Source organism: Sceloporus undulatus, chromosome 4 (genome assembly GCF_019175285.1).
Source record: "Sceloporus undulatus isolate JIND9_A2432 ecotype Alabama chromosome 4, SceUnd_v1.1, whole genome shotgun sequence".
NCBI classification, from domain to species: Eukaryota; Metazoa; Chordata; class Lepidosauria; order Squamata; family Phrynosomatidae; genus Sceloporus; species Sceloporus undulatus.
Window position 1 is genome coordinate 222,618,921 of NC_056525.1, and position 26,675 is coordinate 222,645,595.

Below are 26,675 nucleotides of genomic sequence, written 5' to 3' on the forward strand. Positions count from 1 at the left end.
ATTATTTTTTGTTAGATAGGCCTCTGGTCTGATCCAGCAGCAGGGGTGTCACTAGGGGTGTGTGGGCCACACCAGGTGACACCTTAAAGGGGGGTGACACCATTCCAGTCCTCCCCAAATATCTGCCCTGTAGCTGAAACATGTATGCATCCCTTTAAAACATTGGAGCTCAGTGGAAGATTTGGCGTGAGTGGGACTCACTGTGACAAAATAGGAGCAGCCTCAGATTTTTTTTAATTTTATTTTTTTACAAAAATAAAATGCTAAAACTTTTTAAAACTTTATTTAAAAACATCACATCTTACCAAATTGTTAATCAAATGAAAGTATGTAAATACATTTAGGCTGTCCATATGATATTGTAATTTAAAAGTATAATTTTAATTTTGCTAGTTGCTTATTTCACAAATATTACCATTACATTCAGTGATATATGGGATTTATAAGTAACATAAGTACAAAAAACATTACATGATTCCTCCTTCCTTTGGCCCCAGAGAGCATAGCTGGGCATAGTGGCAATACACTTAAGCTGTGTTAATCAGATGGGTCTAGCCAATCTTTAAATTTTGCAAATGGAACTTCATTCATCTCTCTCATGTGTATATAGTGCGCCCACATTATACACGGGCATGCCTTACGCGGATTCCAGCATACACGCAGGAAGAAGCCTCGGCGCATCCGGAAGGGGCAATTATCTTCAATGGGGCTCGAGCATATGCGGAATTCCCCTTACGTGGGGGATTCAGAATGGATCCCCCACGTAAGGGAAGGGCTCACTGTAGTAGATATGGGAGGAAGTCAATGAGGGGGTGACACCATGAGTTATCACACCAACCCTATTGACACCACTGTCCAGCAGGGCTCTTCATATATTCTTAAGGCTGTAGGCTGAATTTCTGACAAAATCATATCACAGCAACATGAAAGACCATGAGGAAAGAAAGTGGAAGTTCAGCCAGATAATAGTGCCTTTCACATGTGTGCCTTACCACATCATGTTGTAGTTCTTCAGTTCCCTTCCCACAGAAGACAGTTGTAAAAGTGAGTTTTTTGTAGCTGGAAAAATCTGTTCAACAAAAGACTTGCTTTTATTACCATCTGCTGTGGAAAGAGTACTAAAATACTACAACATCATGCAGTAAGGCACATAGAAAGGTGCTACTATCTAGCTGAACTCCCACTCTCTCTGCATGCAATAAGGTTCCTGGTCAGATGACAAATCAAGACAAGCTGAGCCTTGGTTGCAGGTGGGAAAAGTTTAACTTTCTAGAGGTTGGGCCCTTAAGGAGAGGCAGGGAACCTGTGGTCCTTTAAGACTTCAGTTCTCATCAGCCCTTACCATTGGCTATGCTGGCTTGGGGTGATGGGAACTGAAGTCTAAGCATCTGATGGACTGCACATTCCTCACTTCTAGGCTGGAAATGGGTAAGTGCCTAGTTTGGTACAATACAGAGTCCTATTCAGAGCTTTAAAATGTGACTTTTTTGAGGACAACACTTCCTATAATCCCCCACTGAGCGTACATAACAGGGATTCTGGGAGTTGTCAATGATGATGAAGAGAAGCTTTTTCCAAGCTCTTTTCCTCTGTTCCTAAACTGTTTGTTTGCATTTAATAATAAACTAGTCTAACATAAACTTATCCTTTTAGCAAGTTTAACAGTTTAAATGTGACTCTTTTTTAAACAAGTGATTTTTTTAATTTAAGAAAATGGTAAAACAATATGGCATTTTAAAAAAACTGGTGGCCCATAAAAATTCTTTCCCCAAACACAACAACAACAACAGGAGGAGACATCCTGGCTGGAAAAAAAATTGTGAAATAAATTAAAAACCATTCCTTTGGAGCATCTGTTATTAAATATAGTATTTACTCTTTGTGTAACACATTTTTATTCCACACTTCATATCATCTTTGAGACTATGGGTTGGGTTCATATTTGTAATTTCTGTGAATAATTTGCACTCTCCCAAAAGTTTCATGCATCTATTGAAGTGTCAGGGCAGGACATGATTGCAGGACTCTTCTGTTTTTGCTGCTCAATTGTATTGCAATATTTGGATGGAAATCTGAAATAACTGAATAAAAGATTTTAAAAAAAACAGGTAGCAAATTTATATTAGAAATCCCACTATAAGGTATTTACCTTCTTGTTCTCTCCGAAATATATAACTGAAGGTACCACTACCTTATTCAAGGTGAAAAGAGCCCTCTACCTATTCCTGGAAAATGACGCTTGCCTCTTCTCCAGCAGCCCCTCTCTTTTTGAACTTAGCCAGCAAGGACAGCCCCTTCCTCAGGATTTCCCCACTCATTGGGCCAAACCAATAACTCTAAGGAGTTACATAATGCTTACTTTTATAGATATGGCAGTGATATCACACAATTCTGATGCTGTCTCATGCTGCTGCATTAGATAAACATATCCAATTTTGTTTTAAAAATTAATAATAAATAAATAGTTACTTTTGAGAATGTGCTAGTGAAGTTAATTTTTGAAAATAGTAATGATATCAGAAAATAACTACTTGTGGGATGTCTAAGAGATATAACTGTGGCTAATTCCTTTTTAAAAGTAACTTTCTAAACTCTGTGAGGAGAAATCTGAAGTTTGCGTTTCCATTTTTCCAGTGTAAATGGAAGTCTGCTAACTACTGGGGTCTAAGCTACTTAAAATTCAGTACAAAATAGAAAACATCAATAACCAAGACACGGCTGCAATTATTTAAAATAATCATATTTTTTATAATTGTCATTTATAAATTATTAAAATACAGAAACCAGAATGAGAAAACATTCTAATAGAGTTGCATGTTAATAATTAACATAATCAGGAGCCAGTTTCTCAAAAGGCCCAAATGCAGCAAACATTTCTTTCCACTACAAATTATACAAAGGTATCTAGTCTTACGTAAGTATAACAGAGGGGTCATTACCATACAATCCAGTTAGTCATTTAAAAAAACAAACCAAAGAAGTACTTGGCTAAAATCTTTTAAACAACCAAATAGGTGCACTTGGTATGTTCCAATAAGAGATAAATAAATGAGGATTTGCCCCCACACTGCCAATTCTCATAGATCTCCAGTGCCCCAAGCAAAAGTCCACTCTATCTGTGATTCCATCAGTACAAGTTGTCTCTTTTTCAAATACCAATGAACTTGCTGTCTGCCTTAATCTCTGTAATTAATGCCCAAGCCCTGAAGAAATGGTGTTTGGCTATTGATCGTTGAGAGACAGTCACCTACTTAGATGTTTTGGTTATCCCTACAAATGAGATGCCATAAGATAGCACTGGCAGTATCTTTTCCAAAGCAAGAAACAGAGTTTTATGTAGTTACCTATTTGGTTTGCCAAAAGGCCCAGATCCTGCTTTGGAAGATTCCTGGGTAAAACGCCTTTGGTGGACTGCTTCTTCCTTCCTTTGGCCCCAGAGAGAACAGCTGGGCATAATGGCAATATGCTTAAGCTGTGCTAATCAGATGGGTCTAGTCAGTCTTTAAATTTTGCAAATGGAACTTCACTCATTTCTCTCACGTGCTAACATTAAGAGCAATCTGCTGTCCTTCGGCTGTGTAGGACTACTGTTTTCATAATCCCTGATTGCTGGCCACTGTGACTAGGAGTGATGGGAGTTGGAGTAGATTTGGCTGGTTTATTGATAGCATGATAACAGAGCACCAATTTCTGCTCTCTTCATACAAGCTTCTCTCATTCTGGATATCCATCACTATGTCATAAAAGTGCCAGTATATCAAAAATATATTTTATTGTTGTTGTTAATTGCCTTTGAATATACTTCAGCCCATGGCGACCCTATGTACGAGAGGCTTCCAAGTCACCCTATCCTCAACTGCCATGCTCAGCTCCTACAGACTCTTGGCTGTGTGTGGCTTCTTTGATTAAGTCAAATAAATTTGAATTTGGTCTTTCTCTTTTCCTACTGCCCTCCACTTTACAAAATGTTATAGTTTTTTTCTAGTGAGTCATGTTTTCTCATGAAATGGTGAAAATATAATAATATAACAACAACAGCAATAATAATAATAATAATAAATTTTATTTATATACCGCTTTTCCAAAAAGATCATAGCGGTTTACATAGAGTTTAAAACCAATTACAAAACACATCATAAAATAGATAAAACCAAGAGTGCTAAATACAATATACAATCTAAAAACATTCATTCAATCAATAGGGTGAGGTAGAGAGTCAATGGGATCAGAGTACACGACTTCATTTTCAAGGAGGGAAGGCTTGACAGAAGAGGAAGGTTTTAAGCCTCTTTTTAAATGTTTCCAGGGGGGGGGGGGTGATAAGACAGAGCTCGTCAGGAAGACTATTCCAGATTTGTGGGGCTGCTACTGAGAAGGCCATCTGGGAAGTAATAACATATTTAGAAGGTGGAATTTCCAACAAGTTCTTCCCAGTTGTTCTGAGTGTGCAGGGTGGATTATATGGGGAGATGTGGTCCCTCAGGTAACTCAGGCCCAAGCCATGTAGGGCTTTATAGGTAATAACCAACACCTTGTATTGCGCTTGGAAGTGAATAGGCAGCCAGTGCAGATCTTTCAGAATAACCTGGACGCACTGGTGACCAATCTGGCCGCCATATTTTGTACTAACTGAAGCTTCCGGGCTTGGTACAAGGGTAGCCCCATGTAGAGCGCATTACAGAAATCCAAGCGAGAGGTTACCAGAGCATGTACCACCGTTTCAAGGTCCCTTTGGCCCAGGTAGGGTTGCAGGTGGCGTATCAACCAAAGTTGATAGCAAGCACTTCTGACCATCGCATCTACTTGAGATGTCAATTGCAGGGACGAGTCCAGAAGTACTCCTAAACTGTGAACTTCGTCCTTCAGGAAGTGTGACCCCTGGGCCTGGGGAACCTATCACCAGTATTTCCGTTTTCTCTGGATTCAAACTGAGTTTGTTTTCCCTCATCCAGCCCATTACTGACTCCAGGCAGGCATTCAGAGGAGAGACGCCATTCTTAGTCACTTCATCAGTCGGTGACCATTGTTTAGACATCTTTACTTCCAGGGAGAATTCAGGCCTGATTTGCTCTAGGACCCATCCATTGGTGTTTTTAGCGGTCCACAGTATTCTCAGAACTGTTTCTCAGCACCACATCTCAAACATGGTAATGTACTGTATTTAGGAGTTGATTTTTCCCCCTATGAGCTTTCTCCACTGTCCAGCTTTAACAACCATACATAGAAATGGGAAACATAATGGCATGGACAATCCTAACTTTGGTATTTAATTATCTATCTTTACACTTCAGGATCTTGTCTAGTTCCTTCATTTCCAAGTCGTAGTCTTTTTTTTTTTTTTTTGAATTCTTGACTGCAGTCTCAGCTGTGATTGATGATTGAGCCCAAGTATGAAATATCTTCTTCTTCTTCTTCCCCTCCTTTATTTATAAAGCGCTGTAAATTTACACAGTGCTGTACATACAATCTTTTTAATTATCTTGAACTATTTTGATCTCTTCATCATCTTCTTTAAAGTTATGTGGCCATAATTTTTGTTTTCTTGATGTTCAGTTATAAATCTGCCTTTGACCTTCTTCAATAATTTTTCCATATTTCTGATATTTTCTACTAGTATTATGGTGTGATCTGCAAATCTTAGTTTGTTGATGTTCCTTTCTCCAGTTTTCATGCCTCCCTCCTCTGAGTCCAATCCTTTTTTTAATTTAGTGTTCTTGGCATACAAGTTAAACAGATAGGGCGATATAATGCAGCTTTGCCTGCCTCCCTTTCCAATTGGAAACCTTTCCATTTCTCCATATTCTGCCCTAATAGTAGCCTCTTGTCCTGAATACAGGTTACATATCAAGGTAATAAAATGTTGTGGTACACCTGTTTCTAAACCATATTGCTGAAGACCAGACATCTCTATGATAATAAACAATATTATCTGGGATATTGTTGCTCTGGGCATCCAAACTGTCCAGATAAGTGACGATCAGTTGGTCATCTTACTGAAAAAATGTAATGGGGCATTAACATAATCTGAACCATGAGACTAATTGAAACTAAAAACATATTCAAGGAATTTTATGTCCCTGAGTTCTTTGCTTGTAAATTGTCTTTCTTATTTAAATGCCCTCCACTGCGTCCAAAGCAGCCTAATAGGGTAGTGCACCGAGGTATGAAATATTTACCCAAATCATTGATCTGCCTGAACTTTAATCTCATTCTCTCAAGCCCCAGTGCAAAATAACACCGTCTTAATACTGATATGACAACTTTTTACCTTTATGTGTGTGCAAACTATTAATTATTGTTAAAGAGCCTTGATATATTACCATATCAGGAAGAGGATACTCAATCTTCTAAAATGATAGTCTGTTACATTCAGTACACTATCATTGCTCTGCTTCTTTGCTCTCCATCAAGATAATGTTGCTGCAACTGATTTTATTCCTTTAAGTCACTGCTATGTCACCTTTCCAAAGCTCAAGAAAGCCACCTGAAGGTTTCCTGCTGGAATTTCCCTCTTGTTAATAAGATTTAAGATACGGTTAGCAGATGATAGTTTGGTGGCTGCCAGGACTATCGGAAATAATTTGGAACCCAATGAAATAGTTTCAGCATGGCATTCGAAGTCAATCTGGCTCGGGGTGGGATTTATTAAGAGCACTTACTGGCCGCACAAGACATTTACGCAGCTGCTGATAATCTGTTCCATATTATGCTCTGGAACAGATATTCCTGCTAGTACTACTCTTCCCTCATATACAAAATTTAAAGTGAAATAACTAAAATCTTCCTAATGCACTTCGCTCTGCCATACATTCAGGCAGCAGACAGTTCCATGTGTTGAGGCCATAGCTAGCTTCCTTGAGGCCATAGCTGTGAAGGGAATGATAAGAGGTGAGGGGGAGAGTTCCCAAGTGGAAGAAATAGCTCCTTGAATGCTAGAGAGAAACTGAGAAAAAAAGCCAAGATGGAAGAAGAAGCAGATGATCAGAAATGAAAAGAGTTGCATAACCAAAAGACAAAACTGAAGTAGTGCTTATGCCACAAAAATTTGTTAGCTTTCTAAGGTGCAATCCTGTGGTACCTGGGAGACAGGTTTTGTATTATAGAGATCTGTGGATCCCTATGCCCATTTCTTCTCTAGATCTTGGGAAAGGTAACTTTTCAACTACAGTTCCTAGAATCCTTCAGCCAGTGGCTATGCTACATGGAGGATTCTGGGAGATGCAGTTCCCTAAAGTATCATTTCTGATGTCTGTCCCCTCTCTTCTTGCATATATTCTCTTCTTGGAGTGTTGCTATATGCTTGCAAATCTGAATAAAACAGCTTTTATTTGAGCTCTTCTCCTTTCTAATCAGTTAAAGTTCAACTTTGTTGTTTGTAAGCGTGGAGTGCCATGATACCATCAAGCACAGAAATACTACTGTGCTGTTAACTCAGTCAAGCAAACAAGCTGAGCCAACTCCTCCAGAAAATACTTGATAGTAATATCAACCCTAGTAATCAAATGAATGCTGCCAAGTTCTCCATGCAAGCCACATTAGTTTTACCTCCTTGTAGGTAAAATTGGCTTGTTTAAAATAGAAAAAAAAATTGAATCATAGAGTTGGAAGAGACCCCAAGGGCCATCCAGTCCAATCCCCTGCCATGCAGGAACACACAATCGTAGCACTCCCCAACAGATGGCCAGCCTCTGTTTAAAATCCTCCAAAGAAGGAGATAGTGAGGTGTCTTGTCAGTCAAACCAATTTTCCTTACCCTCCTTTTCTGAATAAGTTAGTTTCCATGAAAATGTTACAAGTAGGAAATGAGTTCTTTCTTTATGGCCCCTACAAAATTATATGGGCATTATCAATACTCTCAGCCATAGTCAGAAAGCTAGTATAGTACAGTGAGCTGAGTGGTGGGCTAGAACGCTAGGAGACCAAGGTCCAAATCCCTACTCAGCTGGGCACACCCACTAGTTGACCCTAGACAACTCATACTTACGAAGCCTCAGAGAAAGACAATGGCAAACCTTGCCAAGAAAACACTATGATAGGGTCTACATACATCAGAATTCACTTGAGGCACATAATAAAACCCATTGACCAAATCAGGATCAAGTTTCATTAGAAAATAAGAAAATGCACCAGCCTTCACCAATTTTGTGTCCTCCAGAAATTTCACCCCACCGCCCCAAGGTCAATTATTACAATGATTAGGTATTGTGGGAGTTGTAGTCCAAACATGTACACTGACTGGCAGTGACTCTGCAGGCCTCCAGATAGGAGCATCTGTCAGCCCTAGTTAAAAATACTAGGGATTTTTTCTGGGACGTCTTCTATGGCAAGTATGTGCTTTACTACTGAGCCATAATCTTTTCCCCCTGGGGAACATGGGAAGGATCAGTGAGTGGGATTCTGTTCCAGGCACCATTGTCAATAGGAAGGAGCAGAAAAAAATTGGACTATCACTCCAAGTGACTATGCTAGCTAAGAGATTCTGGGAATTATACTTAAAAAAACACCTCTTCTAAGGTCTGATAGTGTGATCTTTCCTGCAACAAGCCTTTGGATAAATTATATCACATCATTGAGCCATCTTATCAATACAGTTGGGCCTCCACATTTGTAGCTTTGACTTTTGCAGATTTGATATGTTCTTTCTATGAATCTCTAGATCCATGATGGCAAACCTATGGCATGTGTGCCCCCTCTGGCACGCAAAGCCATTTTTGGGGACAGGTGGAGAGATGGGAAGGCAGGGGAAGAGGAGAAACAGGCACTCACCTGTTCCTCCTCTTCCCCCATCCTCCTGTGCCTTTAGCTGCCTTTAACCTCTCTGGAGACACCTAAAGACGCAGGAGGGCAGGGAACAGGCGCACACCTGTTCTTCCTCTTCCCCCGCCCTCCCAGGCCTTCAGCTGTCTCTGGGGAAGTCCTGCCCCCAGAAAGCAGAAGTCCTACCCCCCAGAAATCCTGCCCCATGGCACCGGGTAACACCCAGTGCAGGAACGCCTTTCAGTTTGCGCACTTGGTCTCTAAAAGGTTTGCCATCACTGCCCTAGAGCCTCTAGCACTACTCTGCTGGAAGTTAACCACAGAGTCATACTGGAAGACCTAAAGATTCCTAGAGAAAACACTTCTCTAGGCATTTGTAGGTCCTCCAGTATAAATTATGTGGTTAGGTTCTGGTGGATGTTGACCACAGAGTTGTACTGGAGGACCTAGTGATTCCTAGAGAGGTATTCTCTCAGTTTTAAAAATGTGGATTTTTATTTGCTGTTTTTCCACTTTCATGGGGGTCCTGTGCCCCAATCCCAGCAAATGTGGATGGCCCACTTTGTTTAAGAAGTTTTGTAAGGTCTATCTTTTAAAATTGGTGGGAATTGTGTGGCCCTCCCAATGTTATTGACTGGCAACTCTCTTCAGCCCTGGTTGATAGCACCTGTGTAACCAATGATTAGGAGTCCAGGTAGTTGCAGTCCAACTGTATCTACTGTATATAGCTGGTTGATAAGAGGAATATTGGATATTACTACTTTCTTAAAATATTTTTTCCATTTTAGATCACCTCAAAATGTAGAAGAAGGTGGGGTTAGCAGTTATTTAAACAAAATAAATAGAACAAATCCCACAAAGACAATATATTTTAATTTTTAACATAGTATTTAGATCTAAATAGCAATCTTTTGACTTATTTAAGCTGAAGAATGACATGTGCTCAGTGACATGTACCAGCTGTTCAGTGACATGTGCCTTGCTTATATTATTATTATTATTAACCTTTATTTATAAAGCGCTGTAAATTTACACAGCGCTGTACATACAGTCTTTTTAATTGGACGGTTCCCTCCCCTCAGGCTTACAATCTAAAAAGACACGACACAAAGGGAGAAGGGAAAGGTGGTGGGGAAGGGGCCTCTCTAGTAGAATAATACATATAAAATACATAGCAATACAGGAAATGATTCAATAAAACAGACAACAAAAGAACATCAAATAGCAAGTGACAATTATGCAATGCCTGGGAACGCTGCCCTGAACAGGATGGTCTTCAACTCCGTTTTGAAGCTGGTTAAAGAAGTGATGGTTCTTGCTCGCGGGGGAAGAAGGTTCCAGGAGTGAGGGGCAGCGAGTGAAAAGGGGCAAATCCGAGATGAGGCAGATGAAATCCTGGGCTGGGACAGCAGACCTTGACTACCAGAACGGAGGGCCTGAGTGGGAAGGTGAGGAGAAAGAAGGTCTGATAAGTAAGGAGGGGCCAGCCCATGGAGGGCTTTAAACGTTGACAGCAGGAGCTTATACTGAATGCGGTAAGGGAGGGGGAGCCAGTGAAGGGATGCCAACACAGGAGAGATATGGTCACAGCGGTGGGCGGAAGTGATAATGTGTGCAGCTGAATGCTGGACAGAAATTAAAGGACGGAGGTGAGAAAGAGGAAGCCCAGCCAGGAGGACGTTACAGTAATCGTGAGACCACTAGGGCACGGACCAGGATCTTGGCAGTAGAGGTGGAGAGATATGGTCAGATTTTGGCAATATTGTATAAAAAGAATCTACAAGCCTTGGCTGTGGTCTGGATCTGAGGGATACATAACAGAGAAGAATCAAAGATAAAACCAAGACTCCAGGCTTGCTGAACTTTGCAGTTGGACTACTGGAATGTACCCTACATGGGGCTGCCTTTGCAAATTGTTCAGAAACTTCAGTAGGTCCAGAATGCAGTGGCCAAAATGTTGACTGGGATCAGTTTTCAGGAGCATATAACACTCTTGTTAAAGCAACTTCAATGACTAGCAGTGCATTGCTGGGTACAATTCAAGGGGTTAGTTATGACCTATAAAGCCCTATATGACTTTTGTTGTTGTTCTGTGCCTTCAAGTCATTTCTGTCTTATGGCGACTCTTGGCAAGATTTGTTCAGAGAAGGTTGGTCATTGCCTTCCCCTGAGGGTGAAAGTGTGTGACTTGTTCAAGGTCAGTCAATGGGTTTCAAGGCTAAGTGGGGGTTCAAACTCACATCTCCAGAGTTGTAGTCCAACACTCAAACCACTATGCCACGCAGACTCTCCCTATATGGACTAGGTCCAAATTATTTGAAAGATAATTTCTCCCTATATGAACCTGCCATAACGAAGATCTTCAGTGAAAGGCTGTTTCTTGGTTCCACCACCATCGCAGGCATGCTTGGTGGAGACATGAGTGAGAGCCTTCTCAGTGGCTGCTCTCAGCCTTTGGAACTTCGCTGCTCTGCTTTTACCAGCAAGCAAAAACTTGTCTTTTCAAGCATGCTTTTACTATGTAATTGCAACCAGGGAGGCTTTTTATTTGGGTATTGGCTATTGTATGTTTTTAATGGTTTTATACTTTTAGTGCCGCATGTTTTTAACGATTTTGTATATTTAACTGATTTTATTGCTGTGATGTTTTTAATTCAGTTTTAAAAGTTGTGTTGTTTTTAAAGTATCTTTTGTGAGCCTCCTTCAGTTCAGTTTAGGAGAAAGGCAGCATATAAAAATAAAATAAAATAACGCTGTTGCATTTTATCTTCTGTGAGGCAACAAATTGATTAAGACCCCAAACAAGTTCCAGTGGCAGCTTGGCAGAGTTAGAGTTAAAAGGTGATTGGGGTCATTGTGCCTGCAGTGTTATGATGTAGCATCCCTGAGGCAGATTTTAGGAATGGTACTTTTTCAGACCATACCCCTCACAATTCGTCACCCAAGTATGGTTAGTGACTAGGAGATTCTTGGAGTCATGAAAGGAATAACTTTTCGAAGGTCTGCCTTGAGGAAACAATAAAGGTCAAGCAACTGTTGGCACAAGAAACAGGAGCTGATTTTTCATGTATTGATTTCACTGACTCACATGGCTGCACATTTCTTGTAAATTTGGCTATAGGCTTCTAGTAAATTTCTTTTATTGATTCTAATGAATCCATTGTAAAGTAGTTGTACTAGTTGAGTCAAAGGAGCCATTTTGTCCATGCCAGATTGCTTTTGCTAAAATGCTGAATTAAGCAATGATTAATTAAGGCAAACTAATTTCCATTACATGGAAGTTGATTTTTCAAGGGTTACTGCAAATGGAACCTTATAGATTAATGAGAGGCTGCACTTCTTTCAATCTCATTTGTGGTTAAAAAAAATCATATCTTTATAAGCACAATTTCTAACTCTTTTCCTCTCCAATCAGATTTTCATCACAGTGAACTGCTTGAGCACAGACTTTTCTTCACAAAAAGGAGTCAAGGGTCTCCCTTTGATGATTCAGATTGATACATACAGCTACAATAATCGCAGCAATAAACCCATCCATCGTGCTTTCTGTCAGATCAAGGTTTTCTGTGACAAGGTAAGATAATGTGTATGTGTTCGGCACCTAAAAATACTGATTGCTGAACATAGAAGTGGTGACCAAGAAGCAGTGTAGAAAGATTATTTCTTATGTTGGCTGAGGTATTCTGGGAATTATAGTGCAAAAGAGTAGTTTTCCTAACTCCTAGCAAGAAAACTTTTCATTTAATAATTATTTTAGTTATTAAGTACAGTACTTGAATAGTTTCATCAGTTTAAGTCACATTTATTAATTTTATTTTCATTTTGTTATCCCCCTCCTTTTTTTCATTTGTTCTTTTCCTTCTTTGCCAGCATGACTGGCAGCACTAGTAGGCCTCATTTTGATCACCATGGCGAGTTACAAACCGCCATTAGGGACGTCCCGAGGACATCCCAGTTTGGAAAAGGGGCGTCTCTTCTAGACGCCCCTTGCCCTATCACAGACTCAGTCCGTACAAAATGGCGGCGCCCTGTTCATACGGGCACTGCCATTTTGACGTAACGGATGCTCTGTGTCCGCACGTGGCGTACTGTAAGTGACGCCGCGAGTGCGCCCTTTGGCACTCACAGTGCCTCTTCCGGGGCCTGAGAAGGGCGTGTTACAGACCGCTGAATTGCGGCGGTCTGCTGCCGGCGCCGCTTGCAGCGTCTGGGAGGCACAGCTTCTAAACCGCTGGACTCCCGGACGCTGCGAGGAAGGAGCGCGGAAATCGGGCTCCTTCCTGGGCCCCGGAAGTGGTGCTGCAAAGCGCAAGGCGCGCTTTTGCAGCGTCACTTCCACTGCGACACGTCTGGACACTAGGCGTCCAAGACGTCAAAATGGCGGCAGCCGTGTGGAACAGCCGCCGCCATTTGTTACGGACAGAGCCCGTAACAGGAGTAGGGGCATCTAGAAGAGACGCCCCTTTTTTAAACTAGGACGTCCCAAGGACGTCCCAAACGGCGGTCTGTAACCCGCCAAGGAGCGCGATTTCCGCGCTCCTTCTATGCAGCGTCCGGGAGCCGCGCTGTTTAAAGGCTGCGGCTCCCGGAAGCTGCAAGCGGCAGTGGAGTCAGACCGCCGCTTTTCAGCGGTCTATAACCCGCCTTAGAATCTCTACAACCAACCCCTGTTATCTTCCAAGAATACCTTGGCAGTCCCTTTATATTTTAACTGCCCACCTGCCTGTCATGCCCCCATCCTGTGGAAATTTTTGATTTGTAGTTTGGTGAAGTATTAAGCAGTTCTACATTTTCTGAGTTACCTTTTCAAACTACAGTTACCACAGTTGAAGAGCTAGTGTGGTGTAGTGGTTTGAGCATTGAACTAGCATTCCAGGAGTCCAGGGTTTGAATCGTTGTTCAGCCATGGAAACCTGCTGTAGGAAATATTTGTATTTATATTAAGCAGTGCAGTGTGTCCCATGCAGCTCTAGTATAAAATATATAGGACATTCTGGTAAGGTTAAAAAAAGAAAATCTACACGCATTGTTGCAAGAAGTCCATCAGAGATGGGAAAGTTGCCTGTACTTCTGCTGAAGAGTCCCTAATGCTGACTCTCATGTGTGGATGTAAGAGCCATCCTGAGGCTGAGAAGCTTTATGGACAGTGGTGTCACTAGAGGTGTGTATGTGTGTGAGGGGATGCGAACCACACTAGGTGACACCCAGAAGGGGAATGACATTCAGTTGGGCCCTCCTCTCTCTTTGGTTCAGGAGGGGCACACACACGCCCTTCCCAACTGCTCTATCTCCAGGCAATGTCACAGAGGAGGGAAGAACAGGATGGTGCACGCAGGCCCTTGCCAGCCTAGAGATGGAGAAGAGGAGGGACACAGGCATACCCTTTTCACACCAGGTGACACCATAGCTAGTGACATCACTGTTCATGGATGCTTCCTTCTCAGACAAAGGGTTGTAAAACATTAACACTAACTTTTGGAAAGAAGGGGGGAAGTGATCTCTGTAGGCAGGAGGCAGAAAAGGCTTGACTTACATAGGACAGAGTTAAAAACAAGATGTGCATTACATAATTTCCTCCCTACCTCTAATTACTAAAAAAACACAAGTGTTGATGTATATTTACTTCCAGCACCCACTGAATGGCCTTGGGCAAGCTACCCTGTAATAAGGTTACCGCAGGGTTGCCGTAAGTCAGAAACAACTTGGAAGTGGCACGACAAAGTCTGCAGAAGCAATTTCTCCAAGTTTTGCATTGAGGTTTTTGCTTTTGCTTCTGGCCTTGCAGACGTTGTATTGCAGTTAGATGCTGCATCCCAGCCCATCCATGAGGAAGAGAGGAAACTGTCCGGTCCTGGTTGCTAAGCAACCATGAGTTCCTGATGTGGGCAATAGGAGGAATGATGAAGCCATAGCCTAAGAATTGCCTCCCTGATTTCTCACTTTGCAGCTTGGACATCTCTGTTACTTAGGGCAAACCCAACAGATTAGGAAAATAAGCAAATATCGTTGTTTTTTAAATCAGTTTTCCCCTCAAGTAAGGAATCTGAAGTGCTATACTTTAATGGCATTTTTAGGTCAAATATTTTCAGAGATCTGAAGATACACTGTTAAAAGCTCAGTAAATATCAAAGATATGAATACTGCTACTGATCCCTCCTCCCATTTACCAGTTTTTGAAAAGTAATGAGGGGAAGAAAAGAAAAAGATCTTAAAGAGCCTGATGTCATCAAGGGTGACCTATTGACAACAGGGAGCTAAGCCTTTGAATTATACATATTCATCACTTTGACTATCTATGCGTTTAATTGATATTTCACATTTCATGGTTGGGGAGCAGGAAATGAGTGTTGACTGATCTAATCAAAACCATCTTAAAAGTAGGAGAAAAAAGAACACAGGCATAATTAAAATCTTATCAAACCTGGAGCCTGTATGGCTGACTTTTAGAAATAGGATATACAGTCTCCCATGGTTAGATCTGAAAAAGTTACCCTTTTTGACTACAAGTCTCAGAATCCTCCAGACTATTCTGGCTTGGATGCTATGGGAACTATAATTTTAAAAAGCAAGCAAACAAACAAACCAAACCAAAACTTTTCCAGTTCTGTCTAAGGTTGACCTGATGCAGCAAATGTCAGGAATTCTTTCTTCCTGAAATCCATTCTTTGGCTTGTTCTTGTTGATTGATTGATTGATTTTCATCTCTTATGCATAACTTATCATTCCTCAACTTAGAGCCTTTCAGATGTGTTGGACTACAATGCCTATCCCTTTGTCAATAATATTGCCTTAAAATAATACTTCCCTTGTGTTATGTGTGTTGTTTGCCTTCAAGTTGTTTTCAAATTATGGAGACCCTAAGGTGACCCTATAGATTTTCTTGGTGAGTTCCTACATGGGGAGTTTCCCATTGCCATCCTCTGAGGATGAGAGACTGTGAGCTGCTCAATATCATCCAGTGGGTTTTCATGAATGAGTGGGGATTTGAACCCTGGTCTTCCAATGTCCAACATTCAAACCACTACACTAGCTCTCAAAATACCATTTATTACCAAGACTTTGCTGTTTATTGATCAACAGGAGCATTTAGATGATCACTGAGGGCAAACACCTAACAAAGACAGTGCAGGGTTTAGTTTATGCTGCACTTAGAGTTAAATGTTGAGAGCATCACACTGATATGGAGTATTATTCTCAAATATGTAGAACTGTTTATCTAGTAAAAGTAATTTTCTAGTAATTCAGAGCTTGGAAAAATGTTTTGGACTACATCCTCAAACAGCAAGATTGTTGTCTTTCCAGGTTGCAGGTTGATTGGATCCTCTGACTTCTTGGTACTTGGGTTCTCTCTTGGCTGCAGTTGTGAATGGAATATGAATGTAATCCATATGTTTGAGGCTCCTGATTTAACCAGTTGGTTGTAATGGAGAGGCTGTAGGATGTACCCCATTTTAAAAAGAAATGTTCTCTAAAGAGCATTCTACTTCAAGTTCAGTTTAATAATAAAGAACCACAAGAAAGAAGAGCCCATCACCAGTGAAAACCTAGACAGAAGACTGGACAGGCACATAGGTCATCTGGTCATTGGGATGCAAGGTGAAATCAATTTAATGGTCAAGTAGAAGAGGGAACTTTAGCAGGTGTTGCTTGTCACTCTCTGCCCCACTGTGGTGAAATGTATTGTATTTAATTATTTCAAAATCTATACCTATATTTTTGCACCTGCTAACATTAAGAAAAGAAAAATAAAGACCAAAGATGATTTATATAACTTTGAAGTAGACAATGGAAACATTGAAATAGTTTTACATGTCTTGGCTCAGTCACTAATCAGACTGCAATCAAGACATTAGAAGACAAGGACTTGGAAGGGGAGCTATGAAGCAACTAGACAAGATCCTGGAGTGTTAAGACATAACATTGAAAACTAAAGTTAGGATTGTCTATGCCTTTGTATTTCCAGTTTCTACATACGGTTGTGAAAGCTGGTTGGCAAAGAAAGCTGACAGGAAAAAAATAATAATTGGAAATGTGATCCTGGGAAGAGTTCTATGGATACCACAGATTGCTAAACAGACATAAATGGGTCTTAGAGCAAATAAAGCCTGAGCTCTCCCCAGAAGCCAACATGACTAAACTTAGGCTGCTGTACTTCCTAGAAAAGACAATAATGCTTGGTCAGGTAGAAGGCAGTAAGAAAAGAAGAAGACCACATCATGATGGACAGACTCAACCAAGGAAGCCATGGCCCTGAGTCTGCAAGACCTGAACAGGGTTGTTGATGACAGAGTAACTTGGAGGTCTCTCATTCGTAGGGTCACCATAAATTGAAGTTGACTTGTTGGCAATTAGCAACAACAATATACCTCTATATTTCCATGTGGAGATATTGTGTAGATCTGTGCCTTCTTTTCTTTCTTGGTGATGAATTTTCCTTTCCTTTCCTTTCTTTTCTTTTTTGGTGAAGTTTAAATGGTCATCCCACTTAAGCAATGATGCAAGGACCAATGAGTACAATGTTTGGAGTTTGACAGCCAACATCTAACAACATCAGTTTTAACTCTCCATCTAGAATTGTGTAGTGTGAAAGGGCTCCTGGAATCCAGCAGGAGTCACTTGAGTTATGCTGGTCTCAGTTTGAGTGTGTATGGCTATTCCACTAGGTTACTTATGCCATCTAGTGGTACAGAATAAAAATAATACCTGCTTTAGTAAATAGCTACCCCGGCCAGCATGGCATAGTGGGTTGAGCGTAGGACTAGGACTCTGGAGATGGGGGGGTTGATTCCTCGCTCAGTCATGGACACCCGCTGGGTGACCTTGACTACATCATACCCTCTCAGCCCCAGAAAACCTCGTGATAGGGCACCTTAGAGTCACCATAAATCAGAAATACCTTAAAGGCACACAGTGACAACAACACATAAAGGCACCAGATCCTGCCTGCTCTTAGAAGCTAAGTTGGGTCAGCCCTGGTTAGTACTTGGATGGGAGACTGCCAACAAATGAAAGATGCTGTAGGCTATATTTCAGAAGATGGAACTGGCAAAACCACCTCTGAGTTTTCTTTGCCTAAGAAAATGCTATGAAATTCTTGGGGTTTCTATATTAAATTGACAGATGATGTGAAGACACATTCACAAGATGGATGGATACCAAAAGTAGCAAAAAGGAGTAGGATACCCTGAGGTGTTCCCCCATCCATGCCTCAAATTTATCCTCACAACAGGCCCTTGAAAAAGAATTAGGTTGTGAAACTGTCAGTCCCAAGATATGTTTGCTTATTTTGTTTTGCTAGTGCTACCTACCTACCTACTTACCTATTTACCTACTTTCTGAACACATATTCAAAATGGCTTGCAACTGAGAAATAGAGAAAACTCAGGAGTAAAATCATAGTAGCATAGACTGAACAAAGCTTTATATCCATTTTGGAATGCAAAGAAAGTCAGAGTTCTTCATTTCTACAGACAGATTGTTGGTTCTAAAATCCCTACATTTTAACTAGTAATATTTGGGCTGCATGAATAATTGAAATAAATATATGATGTTTTTATAACCTATTCCATATAGCATATCTACAGTATATATTTCATATATTTCTATACAATATTTCAGAAATATGTGATTTGATGAACAAAAGTGAATGAGAGGTTTGACAGTGGCGACAGTTAAGGCTGCCTTAATCTGGTTTTGGATCCTCTAGTAAACGTGCCCAGTGCTGGGAGATTTTGGGACTTGTCATAAAATGATGATGATCATTATGATCTTCACTGTCATGAATATTATGATGATGAAGATGATGATGATGTTTCCAGGCTCTGTGTGGAATCTGTTGTTATTTGGACAATCACAAGTGCAGATGCCCTTGACTGTGCCATATGAGGCAGCTGCTTGACAGCCTGGTACTGAGATTTGTTTCTCTTCAGTCTTAATCAAAATGCCGTTAATACACTTTCAACTTCTGGTGAACACTTATTCCTAATTATCGTAAAATGATAGAATTGTTTAAAGCCCCTTAAATAGCATTAAGTAGGTTGTCAAGGAAACATCAGCCACAACACTGAATCAGTGCAAGACCTATTACAGGGAGTAGGCTAGAATTATTGGTGAGGGTGAGCTGTTTTTATTGCTTATCAGGGTCTGTTAGGAATGCCATGTATTTTCATATTAATTTAATGTCCCATTCTCTTTTTGAAAGAATTCAACATTTCAGCACTATTTTTTTCTAGTAAAATAGCCATTGTATCCTCCCATCTTGTAAACAAATCTTCCCACCTTGTCAAATGAAGAGACCATTGAGGAACTAAGCAGGTCATGTGTCTAAAGCTGGCTTTAACAATAAAAAAGCCAATATGCAAAAGCACTCCCAAGTAATCCTATTGTAATGTAGTGGTCTGATTGTTGGGCTTGCATTCTGTGAGACCAGGATTCAAATCCCTGCTCAGCCATGGAAACCCACTAGATGACCTTGGGCAAGTCACATTCTCTCAGCCTTAGAGGAAGGCAGTGGCAAACCTTTTCTGAATAAACCTTGCCAAGAAAATGCTATGACTAGGGTGGCCATACATCAGAGGTGACTTGAAGACACATTACAACTACCACCACCAAGTCTTATTGACCTTAAAGGAATTTGCTTCTTCCTTCTAGGCTGTGCAGAAGAGTGTCTCTCATTCTAGGTACCTTAAATATATGAATGTTCCTGCTACCAGACAGATATTAATAGTATTTCAATATAGAGCCAGACAAAGCTACAGTATTTTAACTCCTGAACATAGCGCAATTGGAAGATGTATGCATCAGGGTATGTCGATCACTTTGAAGATAGTAGCCAAAAGAAGAATGTGTTCCATATGCAATAGAATCCTTATCTTAAAAGAACTCTTGAATTTGGGATAGTCTTTCAGTATCTTTATTCAAAATAAATTCAGGCTAAGTAGGAATGGTCCAGTTTTTTCCTGCTTCCTTGTGACTTAATCTGTTAATTTGAACTGTTTCCGCATGTACTTCCAGGTGATTTGCAAATGCCTCTATATACAGTTTCTACCTCCCAATGTATGCCAGTGTGGTGTAGTTGTTTGAGTGTTGGACTACAACTCTGCAGACCATGGTTCAATTCGCAGCTCAGCCATGAAACCTACTAGGTGACTTTGGGCAAGTCACACTCAGCCTCAGGGGAAGGCAATGGCAAACCTCCTCTGAACAACACTTGCCAAGAAAACCCCATGTTACATTCACCTTAGGGCCTCCAGTTCAAAAAGGGCCTGCCTTTGTCTTCCTCTCAGCCTGAGAGAATGTGGCATGCCAAGGTCACCCAGTAGGTTCCTATGGTCAAGCAGGATTTTGAACCCTGATCTCCAGAGTCATAGCCCAGTGCTCAAACCATTACATCCCATGGCTCCCATGGACAAATGAACTTGACAAATAATAAAATTCAAAGGTTCAGCCATTTCAAACACAGCAGAAAAGAATCTTTGGCTGTGCAGAATTGCATCGCATAGTGTCTTAAATCCAAATGGTTTCACATGGTTTCCCATTGACTTATGTCCCATTTTCTATTCAGGTTCAGTGAAAATGAAATGCTACAGAAAGGATAGCTTATTCACTAACTTGGCACAAACTTAAATAGCAGTGCAAAGTGCAAAGGGGGCGGGGGGATGCAAGCTGAAATTACACAGATATTTAATGACTTTGGTGTCACACTGGGAAATCATCATTGCAAGGTGATGGATAGATAAGATCTTTAAGATTATTGCAGTCTACAATGATAAATAAAAGGTATTTACCCCCCCCCCTCCATTGAATATCCCAAGCCTTGGAAATTGGAATGGCCCTCAGGAAATCGCACTGCATGGGTGGTTGGAAAAACTCACTGCTAATGCTGCACAAAAGTTTTGGTTTAAGGCAGAGATAGGCATTCTTTTACATACTAAGGACTGAATTCTTTTTGAAGTTAATATCTTTGTGGGTTCACTCTGGAAGTAGACAGGGCTGGAACTTGTGATGGATGGGGCCAGCAAAAGCAGTTTAGAAGTATTACTTGTGAGGATTTCAACTACCAGAATCCTCTAGCCAGCATGGCCAATGATGGAATCTAAGCATACTAGTACAAAAAACATCACTTTTCAAGTTCTAGACAAAAATAGGTAAACCAACCCCTCTTCTCTCTTTCTTTCTGTCTTTTAATGCATGCCCTTCAATATTTCACAGATTGAAAACTAGGATATATGTGGCCAACCAATGTCAGAATTTGGTCAAGATGACAAAAGTTATTAATGAGGAAGAACAAAGAAAACTAGGCGATGCTGCGGCACTTTCTTTAGCCTGGGACTAGTGGGAAGGGCAAAATTATGCCCGTTTCTCTCCTCTCCCTCTGATGCATTAATTGAGTGCAAACTCCTTTTGCACTTTGAATTCAATTTGAAGCAATTAAAGTAAACTTAGAAGAAAGGTGAGAGGGGGAGAAGAGAGAGAAACTAGAACATTTTAAAAGCACCTGAAAACGTGGGATGATGGAAGATTAATTGGGACTGTACCTGCTAAATCAGGAGAGTTTCAGGCTATGTTAATGGTACCTTTTCACCCTCTGTTTCCATGCCACCTCCTTCTGTCTGTCCCACTCTCTCTTTCCCCCATACCACAGACTGCTTAGGAAGGGACAGATCACTCTTGCAAAGGATTGATCTGATAATTTGTAGAAGGCTGTTGAGATTAGGATGAGAGCCATGTGAGATCAAACTGAAACTGCATGAGCCTCTGGGCTATATGTTGCCTACATCTTGAGCCCTTTCCTTTCACACTACACAATTATTAGTGCTATTATTCCACCTCAGCTGCCATGGTTTTATCCTATAGTATCCTCAGAGATGCAGTTTAGGGAGGCACATTTAGAATTCTCAGCTAGAAAGCTCTTGGACCTCACCAGACTACAAATCCCAGGATTCCATAGGATCCAGCAATGGTTAAAGTAGAATCATAGTGCTATGGTTATGTAGTATGAAAGGCCCCCTGGTTTAAGAAACTGGAATCATATGTGGTTGATACAACCCCTTCCCCACCAATTGTGGGATATTTGCTTTTATCTTCATTTGTGTACATGAGTCATTTTGCTCCTCTCCTCTTGTCCCATTTGCTCATTTTGTTTCTAGGAGACTTCCAATTTATGTGACAGTTTCCTTGTTGTTTTAGAAGTGTTAGTTGGTCCCAATGGGTGTTGATCTACGTGGCCATTTTATTGTACTGAACAGATTGCATTTCTGTTTCATTGTGAAGTTTTCTTTTAGGCACTTAAATAGAACCTCCTTGCTCTTTAGTATTTACATAGTGGTATGCAGTTGTATAGTAATGTATTTGCATATCATGAGAGTAGTGACTGCAAAATTGCTTTTAGGCCTACTGAATCAACAGAGGTATGTCGTATAGTACCACAGGAGAGATCTGAGTTTTCAAAATAGCTGTTTGCAAGCTTGATTTTAATAGCTTGCAAGCTTCAGTGATGGTCTAAAGTACTGCTTTAATCCTTCCAGTTGCAGGTATTAATATGTTAACACTGAAAGCAAAATTGGGGAAGGTCAGGGAGCAGATTAAAGGATGAATGAGAGACTGGAAATGACGCTTTTTTGGACAAGAACCCCAATCTTTCCCAACCAGCATGTTCAAAAAAGTAACTTTTCTAAGCTGGGTACCAGATGGAAATGAATGCAGTGGTTTGATTTAGCACAACTATTCTGTTGATATATGAGGAAGTGATTCTTGTAGATATGTTGCCCCTTCATTTTATTTCCCATAAAGACTTGCTTAGTACCTGCTAAATATGGTGGCTATGAAACAATGTTCCAAAGCATATTTGTGTCTCTTCTGTCTTACCAATAGGGTTTATCTACCTTTAAATAGGAAATAAATCCACCAGACTGGGAAAATCAGAAGTATCTGGATGAAGATAGCCTCCAAGGGTTGCAGAGATGTAGTTTTGAAAACTTTCTGCATGAAAATGCATGTAGGAGAAAAGAGGGGAACAAGGAGCAATGATGTGTGTATTTATTTCATGCCATACATACTGGCTTTCCAGTGGCATGCGATTGGCCTATGATTGTGGAAAATAGGATCAGCGATAGGGAAAGTTATTTTTCTTGGATTATACTTCACAGATTTTCTGAGATAACTTCATCGGTGGCCATGTTGGCTAGGGGATTCTGAGAGTTGTCCAAAACCCTACATTTTCCAAGCTCTGAACTGGTTACTGAACTAGATGAACCTTAAGTATAAACAAGCAGAATTATTCTCACATTCTTAGAAAATAATTACTGCGCTTTGCTCTGTTGCAGGTTAAGACAAAAGCATTTGTGTTGTGGTGGCTGCCAAACCCTTCCTAGGACAATTATATCCTGTAAAACTAACTAGGGTGAACTAGCGACTCAGGGAATGGTAGCAAAATCCCATTGGGAAACGTGATTTAAACTAGATTTAAACTTTTTTTAAAAAATGCAAATGTGGGAAGTTTATAAACTGCAATGCTGCTAAAGTGAAATAACACAAAGTTAAACTTAAGGTAAAACAGAGAAAAATGGTAGCTTTTTACTTTTGGGAAGTTCCAAAAATAAAAAGCTGGCGTTTTTCTCTGCTTTAGCTCTGGTTTAACTTCGCGTTATTTCACTTTAACAGTGACATCATCTGATAAACTTCCCACATTTGTGGGTTTGTTGTTTTTTTCCTTTTCACTTTAAATCTAGTTTAAATCCTGTTTCCTAGCAGGATTTCACTAATGTGATAAACTCCAGGTTTTCCAGCTTGGACTAAAGAAACATGAATTCCCATGATATAGGTCTTTGAGGTTTGCTGGGGTTTGCCAGTTGTTGTCACTTCTAGGTCCATTTTTCCCATTCTTTTGGAGGACTGTTTGTAGCAGTTTCTTGGAACTACACAAGGACTCTCAATTATTATTATTTTTAACAAACTGTTATTTGCTGAGGTGGTCCTGTGGTATGAAGGGCAAATCTTCTCCCTTGCTTCAGGATTCAAAAGAAACCCGACTTCAGTATGGGAATAGAATGTTGCAGCTGGCATTGGGAATTGCCTAAAAATAGTCTGGAACAACAGAAACATTGTTCATATATTTTTAAAAACTGAGAACCACAGCAACAAATACAGCTACATCCAGACACTTTTGCCCCATATGGATTAAAATATCCTAATGGCTACATAAAGCTATTGTGCCCATATTTAATAATCAATGGTTTAGTATTAGGCGTGCCGTATCATTAAGTAGTGTGGGATTTAGGGTGTTCTAAATAGGCAGCAAATTATCAGCGTCTTGTTATAGTATTTTTCCTGTGAGGGATTTGTTGTAGGTTTCTATGTGCCTTCAGGCTGACACCAATTTATGGCAACCCTATCAGAAGGTTTTCTTGGCAAGATTTATTCACATGAGATTTGCCATTTATTTCATCTTAAACTTAGAGAGTGTGGCATGCCCAAGGTCACCCAGTAGGCTGTCATGACTGAGCGAGTGTTTGAACCCTGAGCTCCTGGAACCCTAGTCCAACACTCAGACCAACATTCTCCTCCTAAGGATTTAAAGAAGTATTTGTGGGATTTTCTGCCTCGTGTGCAAAAATAATCTGGCTGGATATAGTTACTGTGCACCTTAATTTAAGTCAGCGTGGCACACCATTTCTTTCTTCTCCTTAGGAGACAAATATCTTGGGCTGTGCCTATTGTTCACTTTTAGTTCTTATTAACCATATTTAAAAATATAATGTATCAAGTTCCAGATTTGATCCACACCATGAAGAAAAATGTGGTTCTTTCACAACAGGCATGTGGTGGTGATAGCCGAAGATCTAGATAACACCTGTCTTTAGGAGGATATTTGGCTAAACCAATTCAACAACTATCAGCCATTTGTCCCTGTTAAATGGAAATCTCACATGCAGTAGACTCATTTATTTTTATATCTATGCTTCTCATGACAGGGAGCTGAGAGGAAAATCCGAGATGAAGAAAGGAAGCAAAACAGAAAGAGAGCAAAAACTCAATTATCTCAGCCCCCATGTAGTAATGGTGAGAAACATATTCCCTTCCTTTTCATCTATATTTGTGTTCAGCCATAATTGCAATGCTAGCCCAGTCATTAACTGTACCCTTGTTCTCCTGTGAGCAGCTGAAGGAAAACTGACCACAGCTCCCCTCCAAAAGAAAAGCGACATCACCTACTTCAAAACAATGGCAGACCTGGAGTCCCAGCCTGTTCTGTTCATACCAGATGTTCACTTTGGGAACCTCCAAAGAGCTGGGCAGGTAAGTAAGGGGGGCAAAGCTGGGGATGCATAGAATCTTTGCAAGCTTTGTGGTTGATACTTGTGGAGAAGGGTATCTTTTCACATCTACAGCAGAGTAGTTAGTTCAGCAGTGAATGATCATGATCATGGAGCAGGCACAACCCAGCTAGAGTAATAAATAAATAAATAAACAAACAAACAATAACATTCTGTTGATATCAGTAGGAGAGTGACACAAACTGTCAATAACCAGCACATCTTTGGAAAATTACTTTAAAAAAATAAATAACTGCCAGAATTTCCTGGCCAGCCAACAAAAGGTATTATAGAATCATAGTATCACAGTATTGGAAGACACCACAAGGGCCATCTAATCCAATCTCCTGCCCTGCAGGAATCCACTGCTAAAGCAACCCTGAGAAGTGTCCAATAATCTCTGTTGAAAAACCTCCAATGAAGGAAAGTCCCTCACTTTCTAAATCGGGCTGCTTCAATATCAAATGACTCTTACCATTGGAAAGTTCTTATTAATGCTTAGCTGGAATCTCTTTTCTTCTAATTTGAATCCATGGCTTCAGATCCTACCCACTGTAGCTGCAAAAAAGAAGCTTACTCCACTTTCTGCATGACATCATTTAAATTGTTTAAATACATCTGTCATATCACCTCTCAGTTATCTCTTCTCCATGCTAAATATAACCAATTCCCTCACTGTGAAGTCAAGGGCTTTCATGGCCAGCATCCATAGTTTTTTGGGCTAGGTGGCCATATTTTAGCAGAGTTAATTCCTGACATTTCTCCAGCATCTGTGGCTGGCATCTTCAGAAAATGCTGGCATGGAAGAGAGTTCGATATATATACACACTGTGTGACCCTGCGTAGGGAAGAGTGATTTCCATGTTAATCTGTGTATTGTTATGTTATTGATGGCAGGGCCTCAAGGTGGGAGGATAGTGCAAGAGGATTTGTGTCTGCTAATTGGTGATCATTGTCTGCTGGGAAAGCCCCTGACCCTGGGTGGTTTCTCATTTGCATTTGCTGAGTCCTGATTTTGCTATTTTTCAGGACTGGTAGCCAAACTTTGTTCACTTTTAGGGTTTCTTCTTTCCGGTTGGAATTATCCAGATGTTTATGGATTTCAGTGACTGCATTCTGACCTGATAGTTGTTAGCATGGTCCAGAATTTCAGTGTTATCAAACAGTATTTTGTGCCTAGGATGGTTTATAACATGTTCTGCTACTGCTGATTTTTCAGGCTGACTCAGTCTATACTGTCTCTCATGTTCTTTAATTTGTGTTTGTACACTGCATTTGGTGGTCCCTATGTAGACTTGTCCACAGCTACATGGTATGCAGTAAACTCCTGTGGCTGTGAGGGGGTTTCTCTTGTCCTTCACTGAGCAGAGTGCTTTTCAGCCCGCTTTCATGTGAAAGTGATTTACAGAATGGGCCATGGACAGGATAAAGATGGGGAAGCAATCGTGATCCTATCCTGTCTCCCATATGATAAACTCCTTAGATTAAAATTAAGCTGAGTTTTGGCAGGTTGGATCAGGAAATGGATCATAGCTATGTCATTGTAGCTACGTCTCTCATGCTGGATATTGGCCATTATTTAAAAAGAGAATGAAACAATCTCAT

At 40.5% G+C, this 26,675-nt stretch overlaps 1 protein-coding gene across 1 annotated transcript in view; it reads left to right on the forward strand.

Moving 5' to 3' along the window:
- Positions 1-26,675, forward strand: part of GRHL2 (grainyhead like transcription factor 2) — a 115,014-nt gene that overhangs the window by 57,151 nt on the left and 31,188 nt on the right. The window contains exons 9-11 of the mRNA XM_042465969.1: positions 12,173-12,331; positions 24,729-24,816; positions 24,917-25,053. Coding sequence (XP_042321903.1) covers positions 12,173-12,331; positions 24,729-24,816; positions 24,917-25,053 — 384 coding nt within the window. The remainder of the gene's footprint in view (positions 1-12,172; positions 12,332-24,728; positions 24,817-24,916; positions 25,054-26,675) is intronic.